General features: G+C 35.8%; 1 protein-coding gene across 3 annotated transcripts in view; it reads left to right on the top strand.

The window, feature by feature from the left end:
- Positions 1 to 19877, top strand: part of KITLG (KIT ligand) — a 54547-nt gene that overhangs the window by 15394 nt on the left and 19276 nt on the right. For all 3 annotated transcript variants that reach the window (XM_042816373.1, XM_042816374.1, XM_042816372.1), the window contains exons 2-3: positions 9641 to 9754; positions 18862 to 18924. In XM_042816373.1, coding sequence (XP_042672307.1) covers positions 9641 to 9754; positions 18862 to 18924 — 177 coding nt within the window. The remainder of the gene's footprint in view (positions 1 to 9640; positions 9755 to 18861; positions 18925 to 19877) is intronic.

Here is a 19877-nt window from a genome sequence, read left to right as displayed (position 1 = left end):
TATATATGTATATATATATATATATAAATGCAAGTTCAGCTTCTTCACCAACATTTTCCATGAGAATAATGTATTACATTGTAATTTAAAGTTAGTAATTAAGTCTTTGGTGGATCAAAGTGAACACTCAATTTTGGTGTACAGAAATTTCCTTTTCCAGGCCTTTCTATATTGTTGCAGGTGCTATTGCCTGGAATATATCCAAAGATAGCTTTTGTGAGAGTAAATTAGCAATACATTATATGTCAGCTGCTACTTATCAATGGCAGAAACTGCTCTGACTAATGAGGAACAACCCCACTTAAAAGTTACGTGACAGAAAGTGTTGATTTTCAGTTATTAGCTCTTCTTCACTTCATAAGTAATCACCTGGCTGGGTACTGCAATTGCAGCAACAATGCTCTGTGAGAGATAGGATAACCCTCTATTTACATCCGCTGGAGAGAAGAGCCTGTGAAACTAAGGGACTAAGCAGAATAAATCAATACATTCTGTGATCTTTGAGAAGGTAAGAGGAAGTGAGTCACTGGTTTATTTTCTAAGAATCTGGGTTTGATTATTTATTTATTTATTAAATATTGTCTCTGTAATCTAGCACTAGAAGCCATACAGGCTTTGAAGTTAGGCAGAATAGGGACTCGGAATGATCTGGAGAAATAGATCAAGGGAACAAATTGAATAGATGCAGGTATAAATATGTAAGCAAAGTAGCAGTGTTGCTGTGAAAACAAGCCATAGTACGCATCAGGACAGCACAAGAGTCACCAGAATAGTGAAGATCTGGAACAAATTCAGACAAAAATAGTTTTATAATTCCTTCTATTCCTACTTCACTCCTCCACACTTTCTATTTGATATTATCCAAAAAGAACTGTTCCACTCTGCTGCTGTACCCTCACCTTAAGCACTGTGTGCAGAATAGGGCACCACAACATAAGGTCATAAAACTATTACAGTGTCTAAAGGAGGGCTATAAAGATGCGAAGGGTCTAGAGGGCCGGATGTATGAACAGTGGTTATTATCCCTTGGTTTCTTCAGCCCAGAGAAGAAGATACTGAGGGGAGGTCTTGTGGCAGCATATACATTCTCATGAGGGGAGGAGATGGATAGCACTAAGCTCTGCTCTCTGGTGACAGTGATAGAACTTGAGGGAACTGCATGGAGTCATGTTAAGGAAAGTTCAGGTTGGAAATAAGGAAAGGGCCCTTCAGGCACTGGAACAAGTTCTGCAGTGCACCAAGCTTGCTGGAATTGAAGAAGAGTTTGAATTTTGGGTGGTCCTGTGTGGAGCCAGGAGCTGGACTTGATGACCCTTGTGGGTCCCTTCCATGATTTGATTATGAATGTCAGGTGGTTATGATATCACATGAATGAGGCATCACAGAATTCTACTAGAGTAGTGCCTATCCTAGGAGTTACCTGAAATACGCAGTGACTTTGATGGTTGGCAACTGCCATGGGGCTATTGCACTCCAGGAGTACTATTTTCTTTTTATTACCTGTTGAGGAGGACTGTCTAGCTCTATCTTGGAATACAGGTTACTCATTATGATTTGCCTGGGCTAACTGGGTGGACTGCGAACTAAATATTTCAGCCTGCAGCTGGTCACAAGATCTTCACAAAGACAGAGGCACTGAGAAAAGCTGCTGGAGCTCAGTCCCATGACAAGAATCATATAATTTATGCAAACAGTGTTTCTCACCTTATCCTGAGTGCTCTTGTAGGCCACCAGTGTAGACAGCTGTAAAAACTTAGGAAGATAATAGTCTCATGATGAATAGTACCATACTGATGTGACAAAATATCATTCTTCAGAGCTATCAAAGCTTATTCTAGTGTTGGCAGATCCAGGAGACCAAAACAGTATTCTTTAATCACATTTAGGCTTGTAATTTTAGGGAAGTAGTACAAATAAGGTAGGTGGATCATACAATCTTAACTGTATTGGCATCTAGTTTTCTGTCTGTGTTGAATGATAATTATTTGTAGAACCCTTTTAAGCTTGTGTAAGAATATTTTTTGTTCCCAATTTTCACTTTTCACAAGTTCACATCCTTCAAATTTGTAGTTCACTTCAATTTCTATCAGTTTGTGTGCACAAAATATATGTAATTTGTTTTACCTGATACAACAAATTAGCTGCTGGGGAGACAGAGACATTTTAATCATCTACATGAATTTCATTTTATGCCAAGTGTCAAAATCGTTAATACTTTCTCTGTTCTTGAACTACTATTATTGTAGTAGTTATCCAGATCCAAATTTATAGCAGAGGGTAAGAATTAAAGATCCTGTAGCAAATGTCTGCAACAACTCTTCTTTCACTTGCTTTACTGGAGCTTGAAAGTCTAAGGTTAAAAAAGATCATCCTACATATATATTTCATTCTAATTCCATAGAATATTCAAGACAGTGGATTTTTTTAAAACAGATTTTAAAAGCAATCTTTAATGAAGTATTTTAATTAGAAGAATCACTTTTAATTCCTCAAGAAAGTCATATCATTCACCCCCATGTATATCTTGTCCTCCATGTCAAGAAAACTTGCACTTTACTTTGCTTTTCTTGTAGATTACTTAATAATGCCTGTGGATTTATGCTGGAAACTCTTTCGTAACTTTTCTGAGGAATAGAAAAAGCAAAAAATACACAAGTTCCTATTTTAAGTCTGTGGGAGGTTTTGTTGAGATTTTATTTCTGTTTGGATTTTGCAAGTATTTTGGACCTTAGTGTCTTCCTTCTTTAACATAACAAATAAATATGGGTTTTTAATCACACTTCAGTGGGACAAAAGAATTTCAAATTTCAATACTGATCAGTGGTGAACGTAGTAGAAACTCACGAGGAAGAAAGGAAAATCCCTTGCTAGTATTCAAGGCCCGATACGGCCTTATGTGCTGTATGTAGGACCCATGGACTCCTCTTAATCTCTGATATTGACTTAAAAGGAAGATTTCTTACAAAACACTTTTTTTTTTTTTTTTTTTTTTTTTTTTTTTTTTTTTTTTTAAACCCTTTCTTCCCTTTTAAGCTTTCTTGTCTGAGGAACTCCTGGTTCTTGGCAGAACTAGAATGTCATCTGATGGATGAAAATCAGTAAATATTTATATGGACACTGTTAACATAAGCTTCAGAGGCAACATCCATTTATCATTACCTGTCTCTTGGTAAATTCACTTCCTAGTGTTTGGGCACTAAACAAAATGGCTGTCATCCAGGACAGATTTAGGATGAAGGGAACTGCCTGAATCCCTGATTGTCAAGTGAGATTAAAGAGTGAACAAAACTTGTTATGGAACAGGTAATACGTTTTAAGAGCTAAAGCCAACATTTTCAGAACTGTGAAATATTTTACACTGGTGTCCTTACAGGGATAGGAAATGAATAGTTTACATGTTAAAGTGCTATCTAATAGTCTAACAAATGAAATTACAAAATACTTGGATTAAATTGATTTTCAGTGGAGGCTGTAACAATCCATACTTCTTGCTTATAATGTCCATCTCGGTTCTAGTTGAAACACGCAAACCAAAGCACAGCAAGACAGTGCCTTACTAAGTGCAACAATAGCATGTTGACTGGATTAGCCTGCTGCTTCTGCATCTGTCAAGGAGAGCTGGAAGGGATAGAGAATAATAGCAATAGGCCTCAGGTTGCAGGAAATGAAGTTGACATAATTCATCATTTTCTCAAAGGAGTAAGACCACATAACTTAAATGTGTCTATCTCAGGAAAAAGATGTGCAGAACTGTGCAAAACTTGGGAAAAGTTTCTCTTCCTGGATGAAGATACTACATAGTGAACAAAAAGTAGTTCTATGCTAGCATTTAGCAGTTATAGAACTATTTTTGTCCCTTGACCTGAATGGTGATTTCTGATTCATTAACAGTGTAACTTAGAAAGGAACAAGGTTTGTAAGCATCTGGATACAGCAAATGGCTTTTTCTTTTTGCATGTGACTAGTAGAATCCAGCAAGTGCCACCTTTGCATTCTGCCATAACCAGAGATGCTGGTCTTGGTTGTCATTAAGCATCCGGAAGTCACCCACTGGAATGCAAACGGTCATGTAAAGGTTAGGGGAAGGAGTTGAATGGTTGCAAAATCTGTGGAATTTCAAATATAGGATGTTAGACAGATTAACTGTGAAAGCGTGTTACTTGTTCTGTTCATCAGAATGTAGGGGGCATCAATATTTGCTTACGTTTATAACACTGACTTATTATTTTCCTTCCTCTTTACACTGTGAAATACATTTATATTGCTTATTTTAGACATTAGTCAAAATTTTGTAGAAAAATATTCAGTATTTTGTAAGTAACTGAATACACATATCAAATATTTCATGTCTAAAATGCTCCACAGCTTACTCTGCAAAAGTAACTGTGCTTCTCTAGCTGATGTTTAAATCAGAATAAAAGTAAGTTGCATTGATGCTCCCTGATGAATTTTATTTACTTTTGTCATCATTCTTCCTACTACATCACGGTTAAAAAAATGAAGATTAATATCACTCACTAGAAAAGTACGTATCTGCTTTTTGTAATGATAACAAAGCTTTTAGTGTGTGATCCAGAGAACTGTAGTTGTCTCACCCCAGCAGGGTGACTCACTTGGCTGGAGAAAGGCTCTATTTTGTTCAATGGACTGCCAAAAGGTTGTTCAAGAAAACTCATATATTGACTGCGGAGCTTCCCAGAAGTCAGGGTACCCAGATGGAGGAGCATGTGCAAGATGAGGATACACATAAACGTTCTGATGCCTACGTGCCGAATGTCTTTTTTTTTTGTTTTGTTTTTTTTCCCCTTCCTCAAAGTAACGGCTTGCCAGTATAAACGCATATATCTTCTGAAAAGTAAACGTCAGAAATATCGGCGTACTCGCATATTGCTCCATCTGATGCCAAAGATGTCATAGGTAGGAAAGTACCTCCTGTGGTAATTCGGAGGTAGGTACCATAGGAACTGCTCTCAGCTCCTATGAGTTGGAATTACCCTGTCTGGTGGAAATTTAACCTAGATCTGTCACTCATTAGTTACTACTCTAATCTGTAGGCTATAATATTCAGTCTTCTGAAGGACAGTGATGGTTGCATGGTGGACTTAGTGCGTGGACTTCATGCAGTAGTTCTTCTAATTACACTGAAGTACTGACTCCTGGATATCTGAAAACACGTAGGAAGCTTTCCAATTCAAAAGGTTCTTGCCAATATAATTAACTGCTTTCAGAACTAGGTGGTCCTGGGTGGATGACATTTTTTTCACCCCTTATGAATTTTTTTGAGTGCTTAAGACACTTAGCATTCAAATAAGTTTTAGACACACCCATTAAAAGTGATAAAGTTAGTGCTATCATTTGCATGGGTGGAGATATCACTGAATACCTTGGAAATGGGAAGTGGGACTATATTTTATACAAATGCTCTTCATTCACTTCCATGTATTTCCATGCTGACATAAATTTCTTAATTGTTTAAAGACAGTTTTCTCCTAGCTTTAATTCTGTCAGTGTTAGACAAAAATAACTAAGTAAATCACTGGACGTGTGAAGTAATTATTTTACTCTTATGATTCTGGACACTCTTTTCATTTTCTCTTTGGATCTTATTACAAATACTTGTTAAGATGTAAGTACAAACATTAAGTTAAGTTCACAACTTAACAACCAATATTTTCTGTAGCAGAGGTTCACACGCAGTAAAACTGCATGCAGACACTGTGTGAGGAGGCAATGAGAGATGTTTCTAGCCTAGAAATAAAAAGTAATTTTGGAAGGCTTGGCTTTGAGTGAATTCTGTTCCACACTGTCAGCTAACTTTGCTGCAGCTGTGTCTTATTTGTAGTTAATTGGATGGTGTGATCAAGAAACTGAGAGAAAAGTTTTCATGGTTAACTTGATCTTAATGAAAAAAAATTATAATGAAGAATCTGTTCATCTGTGTGGTTATTCTCTCTCCTTGTGCTCAATTATTTTTGCTTTTAATTATTTCTATTCATTTTTGATGATTTCTTCTCAGTTATGATTATAATTATTTTCAGTATGAACTAGATATTTGGGAATATCCAGACTTTCCAGTATTTTGTTTATTTAGTAGTATGGCTTTCCTCTTGCTACTTCTCCACTTCAGGAGTTTGCTGACGGTTGAGTAATTGTGTATCTTTGATAGCATATTGTGAAAAGCTACAAGCACTCATTCTTCAGCCTTTGTCAATGCTCAAAAGTATATGAATTACAGCATCACTGAACAACCAAAATGAAAATGTTGTTGATTTACAGTTAAAAACTTCAACGCTCCAGATTGTTAGCTAGGTCTGCAAAATGCTTTAAATTAAATTATGAATTGTGGTATATAAGCAATAATAAAAATCATATTCAGAATGATCGAAAGTGTGTAATATAAGTGTTTCATTTGAATTATCCTTGCTGGTCTGATCATTATTTTTCCCCTTTTCTAAAAGCAACTGAAATATTTAGCCTATTTATGAGATTTCAGAACATGAAAACAATTGGAATAACTCTCATTTTTGTGCCTAAAATAGAGCAAGGCCCTTTAGCATACAGATGCCTCCTGTCTACTATATATCTCCATTTTAATGTTAGAAGATGATGTCTGATTAAATTCTGTGGCCAGCTTTGAAAGTACCATTTTAGCTTGGAAGTAATTTTATATGGAAATGTTATGACTGCTGTGTGGGTAAGTCTCACTTATGCTTAGTTAAGTGTAAAACTGGAATCTCTGTCTATGAAGCTGTTGTTTAAGCTTTCCTTTTATTCTGCCCATGATTTAATTCAGTTTATTCAAGTTTTGCTCAAACAGCAGGTTTGGTCAATAGTAAATAACACAAAAATAGCCTGGCTCTTTGATCTGTACAATCTAGCCCTTTGATCTATACAGCCCTTACACACAGTGTGCCTACAGGCATGTATAATATAAATATTTTCTAAGTACGAATAATGAAAAGATTTTGGATAATAGGTGTGTTGAAACTAGGAGTATTTTTCAGATTTTCTGTTGCTGTTGGATGACGTAGGACAAATAAACAAAAAACCCTCAAGTCATCTCTAAATTTGCAGAGGATTTGTTTTTGAGAGCAATTACAAAAATAACTATGTTTTTAAATCATGTTATTTCCATAAGCCAAAAGGTGTTGTGTTCTTATTGTTTTGCATAATTATAAAATTTGTAGTGATTTTAAATTTCATGATCAAAAAGTATGAAAACTGGCCAGACGCATGAGAGCTCTGATTGTATTTAGAATATGCTCTGTTTTCATGTTAGTCAGTTGACCAGGCAAAAAAAATAAAAAAATGATTCAATGAATGAGTTTTGTTGCTCTTCTGGTTTTTAGAGTGTCAGGTCAAATTCTGTCTTACGACACTGATGCAAGTCAGATAACAAATTCCATCTTCCTTTACTACTTTGTTTTGAGGAAGAAAATAAAGAAATCAGTGATTTCTGGCATGAACTTTATTTCCAAAGACCACATAAGAGAAACTTTCCTGATGCTCAGCGAGTACAATTGTTAGTGACTATTTAACTTTGAAGATAAATCTGTTTTACATTGAAATTGTATATAGCCAGTCCATTTTTGGAGCTAGCTGTCATAAACTTCTTGTCTTTCTTAAAATAATCTTGTTTCAAAAATTGCAGTGGGAAAGTAGTTTCTGAACTGAGATCACCTTCAGTTTTTTCTCTGATTCTGTGGTTTCTGTGAAGAGGTGTTTTCTTGACCACTTAAAGCTGGTCTCGCTAAGACTCAAGCTTTTACACAGTAATTTTGCAAGAAGATCTCCAAGGTCTTTTCAGAGACACCCTATCGCTGCAAGATGCAAACACAGAGCAGAGTTATCAACACAGTGAGCTTGGCCAAATTACTAAAGAGGAGGAATATTAGCAGAACCAGGCCCTGATGTTCCAGGTCTCACTGTCCTTTCATCAGAAAGCCCGGAATAGGCGCAGAGTCTGTGACCGCTTCATAGCATCTCCTGAGAGCTTGGATGGTTTATCTGTGTATAACTGCAAAGCTTTGTATTGTGTATTATATAGTGGTTTTGCAAGAGTATCTAACTTCACATGACTTCTAATATATTCTCGTAGTGATTATTTGTACAAATATAACCAGCATATCTGCTGTTTTGCTGCATGGGTAGTAGCAGTCCCAGGGCTTCAGAGCTGAACTGAATCAGAAAGCTGGCCTACCTGAAGGTAAGTGTAGGAGAATAGAGACAGCAGCTGACTCTCTGGTAGGGCTGGTGCAGCCATCTCACCAGTACCAGTGTGGGAGAGAAGAAGACAAGAAGACCAACCATATTTTCTGGAAGCAACCCACACTGAAGTTTTGCCTAAATGAGTCAGGAAGGCATAATCTAATAAAACAAATGTCAGGTTTTACTTGAGACATCAGATGTATGTAAGATTTAAGAGATAGGACAGAGATTTCCTTATCATTTAACAGCTCTGCATAAGTTGCCCTTAAAGTTCCCTCATGTTCTCATTGCTCTGAAGTGATCATAATCTTCAAGCTTCCTCAGCCCCTGCAGGTTACTCTAATGATACTTGATCTTTTAAGTTTGTAATGTTCTCTCTGCTTTCCTGGAGAGCTTCAACCACGCTGTTTAATTTGCTTTGGTTTTAAACTGAGGAGTGATGTTCCATGTGAAGGGCAGGCTGATGATAGTGGGTCTTCTACCTGGCCCAGAGAGAAGATGGGCCAGAAGTGTATCGTGGTTCATGCAGAAGCAAATGCTGGTCCCAGTCTTGCCCTTGCGGAGGCCTGAGAAGCCTGCACAGGCAAATTCCCTACTTGCAGTAAGCGTACACCATCATCACTACTTGCTTGACAGTTTCAGTCAGCTGGCACAAGTAGCTTCATAGCCTGAGGCAACTTTTGATTATCCATAACTTAGATGCTTTAACATTCTGGAAATACAGATCTACGGCTTAAACTTGGCACAGGGCTCTCTGGAAAGCCAGGAAGGCAAAAGGAGCAGCAGAAGGCAAAGAAGTTCAGGAGATGTAGCCAAGGAGATACCCAGGTGCATCACAGCTAGTTCTAGTTATCTTGTGTTCTGGCTGAATCTCACAAGCCTGTGAACATTGCATTGCTCTTCCTAATAGGATTTGGGAGGGAAGGTAGTGCCAAAGCCAAGCTGCTGTTCCCGATAGGCCAGGGCATGTCACCTATCGTTTTGCTGCTTGAGATCTTGGTGTTTGGGCAGAGTTCACCTGTGGTTTTGCCTACAGTTTAAGTATGCAAATGTAATGGCTGTGATTATAAACTTTAACCTTTTATTTTGATGTGATCTGTTATTATTTTTTTCCTTATCATCCATTATCACATTAGAGGCACAGGTTTATCACATACCTTAACTAGATGAAAGACCAGGATTCCCTGCAAGCAATCTGATGGCTTAATATCAGGTTTTCCATTACTACCCTAAAGGCACTTTTCCGGAATTGATCAGTTAAGTGCATTTGCATGGACCCTTGCATTACTGTAGTACTATGAGTACTTGCTCATGAAAACTAATAAGTATTGTTGCATCTAGACTTCATCTAGGAAAAGAATGACTACAGTCTTTTTATTTAACGTTTGGAGATTGTTCATTTTTTTTCTTTGTTTCTTTTTATTGAATACAGACTTGGATTATCACTTGCTTTTGTCTTCAACTACTCCTACTTAATCCTCTTGTCAAAGCCCAGAGTTCCTGCGGGAATCCAGTGACAGATGATGTAAATGATATTGCAAAATTGGTAAGTAATAGTTATTTTAAGTTATTCTTCATATTTTACAATAATCGTGGGATAATGGTGCTTACATTTTTAAGGAAAGTTAATAAATCATGGTTAGAATCAGGGGAGTACTTAAAAAAATATATATCCATTAACACCATCAATTTTTCAAAACAAAATCCTTCATTGCAGAGAATGGAGAATAGTTTCAGAGTTCATTGAAAAGATGACTTCTTTGACCAAGTTGAAGCAGATAGGTGTGTGTTTTTTGGACTCGATACTTCCATAAGAACTGTCAAAAATCTTGATTTCTTCAAACATCCCTGGGAACAGGTAGTTTCCTATGCAGATGAAAGATTGCTGTCTTTATGTTGCTGATATGTGAGGAGCAGAATGGTGGCAAATTATACTAAAATAAACCAGAAGTCTGGTCTATCTTAGGTTTATGAGAAACTCGTGTCACACATAAAAAATATTATGATATTAGATATCTTTGTAGCAATCTGGCCATAATGATTGAACAACTCTTGCAACCTTAGTGGTGAATGGACTACACAGAATATTCTGTATTTCTGTCTGTACTTTTCCATACCTACAATCTAAAGAACTGCCGGTTTCTTGTTAGAAGCAAACTAATTTAAGTACATTTTGAATGTAACTTAAACAACGCATTCACCAGAAAAACTGCATCTTCTTATGTGAAGTCAGTTGTGTTTAGCTCCACTGAAGGCATGGATTAAGCTGACTTAAAGTATTGCATGTTCTAACGCAAAAGTTTTTAAGAAATAATGTGCAATGAATGCTTAAAAAGCATATCTGCATTTACATATTGTCTTCAGTTAAAAATTATGGTTTTGTTGTGAAGAAATTGTTGCAAGACTGGAGTTTATGCTATCAGACACTACATTTAGAATCCCTTGCATTTGTTTCCAGTGGTGTTCCTAACTTGTTTTCTTTGAGTGTCGTTATATGCCTTGGCACATAGTGCAAATCTCTAGGGATCTTCCACAGCCCTTGTCAAATGTTTAGTGTTTCACAGTAGTTCCTTTAGGCATAAGTCTGAAGTATTGGCATGTTTATTCAAAATAATATTTCATCTCTTGAAAGAGCATTAAACTTTGATTCAGAACTGTTGGAAACACTACAGAACAACAAAACTCCTCTGAGTGCTGATGAAATTGTCTGGGACATGATTGGCAATAGCTTTGTGTCAATTATGTATCTCCAGAACACATGCTTTAACTTTCTCTTTAGAGCAATTTAAACTTGAAGAATGTAAAAATACAGACAAAAGAATTTGCATGCAGCTTGGGTAATCACACTTGCTTTTTGAGATAAAATATATCATAAACATAATACCACAAAAATCAAGTAATTTTTTGTTTTGACTGTGGTTTCCCCGTATATTCCTCCTGTCTCATCCAGTAGCTGCAATTCTTGCACATATCCGTGCAACACTCTGATTCCTTATCCAGTCCTCCTCCATGTCCCCTTACCTCTCTTCACATGCATCCTTGTTGCTAGTTGTCCCATGACACCTGAGCATGATGCAGACCTGAGCAATGTACTATGCTGCTGCCACGTTTATATCACATCACCTTCTACTTGGGCTAGGAAGGAATTCACCTAGTTTTGGTGTGTGTGCACTACATGTCCTGGAAGAAAACTCCTGATGGCTGCCCAGCTCACACTGCTGTTTTGCTGCTGCTAAGACTGAGCAGAATTCGATAGGGCTGAGCTCCTGGGCCTCTCCACGGTGAGGATGCTGAATTGTCCTTCTCCTGACTTACTTGTATAACAGATCTTCCCCACTGAATGCAAAATTTGGGTAAAACTTAAATAATAGGTTCAAAGGTGTTTTGGGTGGGAGAAGTAGCAGACAGATGCAGAGAATGAAAAGCAGACACCTATTTTTTTTTTGTTTTGTTTTGTTTTGAACTGTGTGTTTGAGAATGTCTTTCTTGAGGAACTTCTGTTTCTGTTTTGTCTGTGTATGTCAATGTTAGCACAGATTTTTCATTTAGAAATCATTTCTATAAAGCTTGAGCTGAAAAAATAATGTCAAAATAATTATAGTATCTTAAATTTATTAGAAGACTTCTTGATTTTAATAAAAATAATTAATTTACAAGTTGATTATTCTCTTTTGGAAATGCTACACCATGACAAGGTGACACTGAGAGAAAATAAAAAGAAAGGAATTTATAAAAGTTAAAAGAATACATAAAATACTTTTAAAACAAAATACATTCCATGGCAGCTTCATAATAGAAAGCAGAAACTAACAGAGTGCTGATTAGCCACATTACTTGGCTGAAAACCACACTGTTATTCCTAATGCTATTAAAACTATATTTGGTATAAATTTGCTTTGAAATTTCTGCTATAAAATCATTGTTGTGTCATGCAAGTTTTATCACTGAAAGCAACAATTTGCACCTGAATTCCTAGGTGGTATTTTTCTCCCATCTCACCACCTTCCAATTCCATTAGTCTCTGGAAAATATCTACAGAAACCACTGTGAGTATGCTGTGGAAAAGTTCCTGAATTACTTTTAGAAAATGCTAGTTGAGTTGCTGACTTGGCTTTCTCAACAGAGATGCTTACATTTGGTACAAGTAAGCTTATATTTTCTTCTAATACCTGGACCAGACTCACAGATAACAGTAACATTTCTGCATTTTTATGTTATTTTATGTTATTTTATTTTATGTTATGTTATTTTATTTTATGTTATTTTATTTTATTTTTTTATTTTACTATGTAAGCCTATTTGGATTAATGAAAAGAAAATACTGCTTTCAGAATGGATGGGTAGCAATATTTTTTGAAACATGATTCTAAGGACTATTTGTTTTACATTTATGCTTTTTTTTTAATGTTAATGTTTTTTTTAATGTTTTAATTTTAGTGTATACAATAAGGAATCCACAATTCCAAATTTATGATTGCTGAAGAATTTAAGTCAGGCAGAGATTATGACTCCTGTAAATTACTATAATTATTTTATGCCACTTCTGTATTTTGAAAACAACAACAACAACAAAAACATTGAATTGGGAAATGTTATTCTGAAGGTTTAGATCTTCAAAATAAGGGATAACCTCCAGAGTTGTCTGGGTTCTTTATTGGTCTTCCTGAGTCTTATTTCTTCACTGATCCAAAAAGTCTGTGCCAGTGTCTTACATAATTAAATAAACTGTAGGATTTCCCAGTGTGAGCTGCAGATTTCACAGGAGCTAAAAGTATATGTACAGTTATTACCCTTAGTTATTGTGATGTTGTTATATAAAGGCTTTTAAGTAGATCTATCACACTTGCTGTGAGTGATATGGCAGGCATTTCTAAAGACTTCATTCTTTGCTGCACCAAAATGTTCTTTAGACTCTCTTGTTTACAGTCATTTGTCTAGTTCAGTATTTGTGCAATTTACTGTTCAGAAGCAATGCACAAATCTCACCTTTTACCTTAGGATATTGCCCTTTCTTCCTTCTGTCTCATCACAAATACTCAAACATCAACTTAGATTCAATATAGCCTGAATACTTGACACAGCAGGGTTAGGAGTTCTTCATTTCCCCAGAATGTTATCATTTCCTGGGCCTTTCTCCTCAGAATTTAGGAATATCACAGTTTCTCTCCAGGAATTCAGCTCTATAGCAAGGGTGTTGGCTCTTGTTGCTGGTTGTGTTGACTGTTACCATTTCACAAAGACTTATTAAGTTCACTTTTAATACCTTCATTTTTTTTCCCTGTCCTAACAGAAAAAAATGTTTTTGTAGCTCTCTATCCGTATAAATACACCTTTCCCTAAGATCATTTGTGAATTAAGATCCAGTCTACTGAAAAGTCTTTTTAAACTTCAGCCTCTGATTTTTTTTTTTTCCTTCTGTCTGTTCATTTTGCTGCTCTGACCATATATCTTCTACTTGATTCCTTCAAGCTGTTCTTTTGTTTGATTACAACAGCAAGCTTCTTAATTTTGTCTTTAAAAGCTCTATTAATACAGCTTTTGAACATCCTAGCACATTTTGACTTTGCCCTCTTGTCGTAGCATCTTCTCAATATTTGCTTGCTTTCTGTTAAGCTGTTCAAGGCTGTGGGAAGGGTACTCCTTGATGAGCTCTAGGCAGATTCTCATCCTCTTCGTATCTCATACTAAAACTATTTGCAGCATAAACCCATGTCCTTTTTTTTTATCTTCCTTCTCTGTTCTGGGTTACTTCTGCATTTTCCCTACCGTTAGCAAAATGGTGCCACAGTTCCCTACCAAACTGTATTGCCTGCAGCTTGATCCAACCTGTTTATTTGGTTCTCAGCTTTTTGCTATAATTACTGTAGACTTTGTGGGGCTGGGCTTGACTCCATGAAAGAGCATATGGAGTCCAACAGAAGGTGGCTTTATCCTGAAGGAAAATTAACCTAATATAAATGTATAGTAGTGATTTAGGTAACAAAAGAGCTGGTTCTGCAAAACTAGACACATAGCTCTTTAGACTGATAAAAAAAAAAAACAAAAAACCCTGAGCACAGCTGCAGCTGTGTTCAGTTAAACTATTGTATTTTAGGAACATGAGAGGAATATGCTTCAGTCAACACTTACTGTGAGTATAAGTCAGGCATGTCTGTTGAGCTTAACAGTAGTGAAGAATAGTGCAGTGCCTGAAAATGTGGGTCATTAGCCTAATCAACTTTATTCTGAATAGTAATCTGTGGACAGATGTATGTAACTTATTTTCAGAGATGTTAAACTGAATTTTCACTAGCAAGAGTCACGCTGGACTCTTAGCAAAAACTAGAATAAAAAAGGAGCTTCAATAAAATCAAGGCTTCTGAGCTTAAGATCAAACAGACAAAAATTGTTTGTAGTATTTTCTGTAAGATTATATCTATTAAAATCTTAAAGATGTAATTTTGTAGAATGAAAAAGGTGTCCCTAGTAAAAACTGTTTCAAGAAGCAAAGAATAATTCAGCACACTTTTAATTTATGTGTTTATTTATTAAATATGGAGATCTTGAAAAGAACAGTTTCATACCTATAGAGAATGAAGGTATTTAGAGAGTATTCCTTCTTTATCACTAATCACTTGATCTCCTGCCTCTTTTTTTTAATGAAGGTGTCTGAAGGAAAACATGATACTTGATGAACAAATGTTCTGTATTAAGAAATGATAATTGCAACATCTGTCAGTTGTCCCCATTGTTCTTTTCAGCATAGTAAGACAGCAGAACACTATGGCACTGTGTTGCTGTAACTGTGCTTTTGCACAAGAATTAAGAAGCTGCTCAGTGCATAATACATGCTTAAATATGAATGTAAAGACTAAATATAAGTGGAATTTTAATTGAGCTATGCAGTATGTATACAATGTACCTATGAATTTTGGGTTCATTCATAAACAAAGTTTAAGATAGCTATTAATCAAATCACATAAATCAATCACATAAACAAAGTATAGTGGTCTACTTTTCTAAAGCATGTTTTTGTCTTGAATTTTGAAGCCTAAACAATAGTCAACATGCATCAACCAGACTTGTTTGAGAAGCCATTTCAAACAAGTTGATTTCGCATTGCATCTTTTCTGTAAACTTAAACTTTACCATAAGCTTATTTTTAAATGAATAAAACTCTACTGAGTGAAAGGGTTACAAGAAAAGGATCCACTGTTGCTATCCTGCATATAATCTGCCACTGTGGCTGTAAAAAGTGTGAACGGAAATTGTTAACATGCTGTCTTAAGCCAAAGGATAAAAATTTCATTAACTGCTTCTTTAGCAGATGAGGTAGAGTAGATTGCAGAGATGATAGAAAGAGGAATCCTCTGCAGAAAAAGAAAAGCTGAGGACACAAAGGAGTGAGTTGCAGAGATATTTAAAAGTAGAGAAAGGGGAATGAGGAAGAGAGAAATGAGAGGTAGGAATGCTATCCAAATGAAAAGTATGTTTTTTCCATTGTATGCCTCTGAATAAAAAATAAAGCATTGACAATATCAAATGGTAATATTTACTTTAATGACTATCTTTGATCTGTGCATAAAAAATATTTATATGTATGCTTGTTTCCTTAAAATTTTCAAAACAACCACAATAAAGAGAAATTCCAAGAGCAGTAGCCCTCATATCAAAGCCCTTGACTTCAGATGTTCTGTTCTGTTCTGTTGTTGCACTGAAAGAGTAGTTTATGGAACCTAAATCATTTTTACAATATAACCTTTTATCTCCCCATTTACGCTCTCATGATCATATTTAAAAAAGTGTATTTTGGTTATGCAATGTTAACAATGTTGTATTAATTATTCAAACTTCTGTATGTCATTCAAACTTACGTTTCCTCATCTGAGATTTTGTTACAAATGGGAACGTAGCAGTTAATGTTGATTCTATACGCACTTGAAGACAAAAATCCAGATTCCCTGGTCTTCATGTCATGAAATTGTTTTTTCCTCAGTGCTTGTTAGGATTTCTACAACCACAGCCACCCACTAAATCAGAGAACTTTTTTTGTGGCATTTTAATTGCAAAGCACGGTTATTTTAGTTGTACACATTACTTTCCAAGATTATCAGTTGATGTTCTCTATAATTAAGAAGCCTTTTCTAAGCTCATAGCCCTCTTCTTGTCAGACACCTTGCTTAGATTTAGTGTGCCGAATACTTCTGGAATTTTGCGCAGGTGGAAAACTCAATGCAGCCATGTTTGTCCCCTTCTTCTGGCTTCCACTTTAATTACTGGATGAAGATAATTCAACAGTTAAAAAACAAGTGATTAGTTCTGGGTTGTAGTCTTGGCAGTTGTCCTTCAACAAAATGTGACTCACATCAGGAAAGAAAGACAATATGAAATGTACAGTGCTAGTACAAGCATGTCCTCACTCCTGCATCAGGATCTCTAAACTATTTTCTTTGAGTAAATTGGTAAGTCAAGCTTGGATGCAAATGTAATTCCCTCACTTTGACTGAACTCCAACTTTTACCATCAGCAGAGCATCTGCCATGTGGAGTTTAATCAATAAAACTTTAATAAGTTGTTTTGTTTTGAGGCAGGGCATATACTTTACATTTGACAAGTTCCCCCCTCACTGATCTTCATTTTTAATAGTAAGTTTCTTCTAAAATATATTTTCCCATTCTCAGTCTGCCAAAGAAAAACTCTTTAAGACTGAGCTGTATTCTCTAGCTATGTTGGAGGAGCTCTAAGAGCTCTTGGGCTGTTACCTTTTTTTAAATGTGCACGAAAAGTGTTTGACAGGCTCTGATGCCAGTAAAGTAGATGGTATACATAATGCATATCAGTTCTTGTAGTGTTCATTGATTTGGAACAAATTTAATCTTCCAGTGACCTTTCTTAAGGAATGGTACTTTTGCTGACATTGCTAAGTGCTGAATCCCACTAGAGTGAGTAGGAGAAACGTTACACATGCAGTAACATCTTCAATATCTTTGCTGCTTGAAGTGCTGCTAATCCTACATTCTAGGCACGCAAAGGAAATTGCAAAGAAATTGTGTTATCTATAAATGTGCTACAATGTCAGAGTGGTTTTAGAGCAAGAAAAGATTATTTTAAAAGTGGATGAGGGTTTTAGGGTAAGTCACTCAATTTCAAGAAACTCTAAAGAAACAGTAAATGCATTGCAATAATTTTCACTATTTTTGGTATCTTGAATCAATTCCCCAAAACTCCAGGTAAATAGAAATTGACAGAGAATTTTAGAGGCAATTTTGCCTCTGCTGCTTTATGAAAGAAAGGTTATAAAATTTAAAAAATGATAGTAGAAGATAAAAGTTATCTACAGAAAGAAAATAATGATGATCTTCTGTATAAAACTTGTTTTTTATTGCTGTAAGAGGAAACTAGAAGTCATGGAACAGAGGGACCGTGATTCAATGCATGTTGAAAATTAAAAAAGTTTGGAATTTGACTGCAAGATGTCATTCAGAACCTGGAAATTTTTAAGGTGCTGTCTCAATTTTTAATTGAAACTCAATTTTAATTAACAAATAATACATTCTGTTGTATCAAATATTACCTAAAAGCTACACAGGAAAAAAAAAATCACTGTGCTTGTTGCTATAGCAGCAGAATCAAAACAGCTATGAAGAAAAGAATAATGATTTAACCCAAAGAAGTAGGAATGCTTTGTTGAACAAAGTGTAGATTTCACTTCAAGAAGGATACTATGTATGTGCTTATCATCTTTTGACTAAATGGATATCAAATGATGATGACAAATATCTACTGAATCTCACTAAGAAAGCTGGAAGTAGATTTGCTCTATCACTATGTATTGAAGTATTGGTGGACCTTTTGGAAAAGGTCCTTCCAGAGACTGTGGATCATGACAGCATCTCCCTCACTTCGTCTCTTCAGTCAACACATTCCCCAGATGATCAAGCATTTCTCAAAGTAGTGTTAGATTCCATCTATAGGAGAGTGCTTTGTATAGCTCAGAAAGACCCGTTCCTGCACTCATGCCTGGCATGCTGATGCAAGGACACTTATCCACAATGGCAGTGCTCAACTTACGTGTGCAGAAGCTCTCCTTTGCCTTAGGACATTGCTGTGACATGATTATATTGCTCATTGTTAGTAGGAGGCTTGGCTTCAAAATTAAAGCCATACTTAAGTGTTTTTTTGACCTGGTGTAACAGTGAGCATAAGGCAGGCAGGCATTTCTTTAGGTTCAAATGCTTGTTCAAGAGAAAAGTCTTAGTCAGAGGCCTGGGTTTGAGAGGTTCAAGTTAAGTACAAATTGTCACGTAAATTCTCCAAACAGTTCAAGACTTGCCATTAAAAGATGGAAATGCAGTGGCATTTCTGCCATAAGGAATAACCGCAGACCATTGCTTCTCCTCATCACATCACTGATTTTAATTCTGCTGAGAGATGGTAGTACATGATTGGATCAAATCTGAAAGAGTTAGGGAAAGGTGGAAAGACACTTCACTTCTGAGCAAATAAGAGTCAGCAGCAATTCCATTGGAAAATGAGTATGCAGACTTTTGCAGCCTGCATTTAGGTTACCTAAAATCTGCATTTGATACTTGACGTGTTTTGTTGAACATAGTGATGGAAAATATCTTGATTTGTGTAGTGAGTAATAGCATTTTTATTATCTATTTATTGTAGGTTGGAAATCTTCCGAATGATTATCTGATAACCCTTAAATATGTCCCGAAGATGGATAGCCTGGTATGTACAACCACTTTATGTTAACCCCAGTAAAACAGCCCACTGAAAACCGTGGTGTTGATAACATTTTGTAGCTAGTCCTATGGCTTACTAAGCTATAGTTAAAGGATGATTATTTCACTTGTCATATGCATTGCAGTTATTCATTTAAAAAACAAGAATGTAGAAAGTTTCCTACTGTAACTTAAAATGTTAATAATTATAGAAATTTGAAAAAAAATATTTCTTCATATTCAATGTTTTAATATTTTCTCTGAAAAAGAATTAAACTGTGGTGACCATGGAAAATTTTTCCTTCTTACACAGCTCGTTTCTTTTGAATTTTGCTTTGGAATATCCTCTAGAGTGTCATTCTAGTTTAAGCTTGTGGAAATGCCATTGAAGCACAGCAAATATGCACTAGCCAAGGAGGAGAAGCTCAAGTTCTGAAAATGACAGTGTCAGTAACTAAACAGACAGAGAAATCTGGGACACTTTCATTCAAACGCAGTTTCTATGTAATGCCATACATAGTGATGCTTTTAAATAAATGTCTGCTGTCTTCTTTACAATTTTTTTGTATTTAATCTTAAAACCATTGTCATGCTATCTGATTGGTTTTTTCTACCAAACGGTTTTCATTTTTCCTTAGTTTTAGTAATATATTTAGGAAGGATTCATTACCAGTGCTCTGTTTGTTGTTGCGTGCACTACAAAAATAAGTAAATAAATAAACAAGAGAGAAGAAAAAAGAGTGGAAGTAGAAATTATGCTGAGTGCATGTTATTTAAACTTTATTCCTTAAGCAGGAAAACTCAGCAGAAAAAAATGCTGTGGAATACCTATGCGAGGTCATATATAACACAATTAAAACTGATGGAAAAAAAAAATTGAATTTCTGAAAATAGCAATTACCCAGTAAGGCAGCTATCATCCCCTGGCTACAGTGCATTTTGAAATCCAGCTATTTGGAT

This window comes from Centrocercus urophasianus, unplaced genomic scaffold, assembly GCF_019232065.1.
Source record: "Centrocercus urophasianus isolate 14NV4802_14NV808 unplaced genomic scaffold, USGS_Curo_1.0 seq_15, whole genome shotgun sequence".
NCBI lineage: Eukaryota > Metazoa > Chordata > Aves > Galliformes > Phasianidae > Centrocercus > Centrocercus urophasianus.
This window is presented reverse-complemented; position numbering and strand designations above follow the sequence as displayed.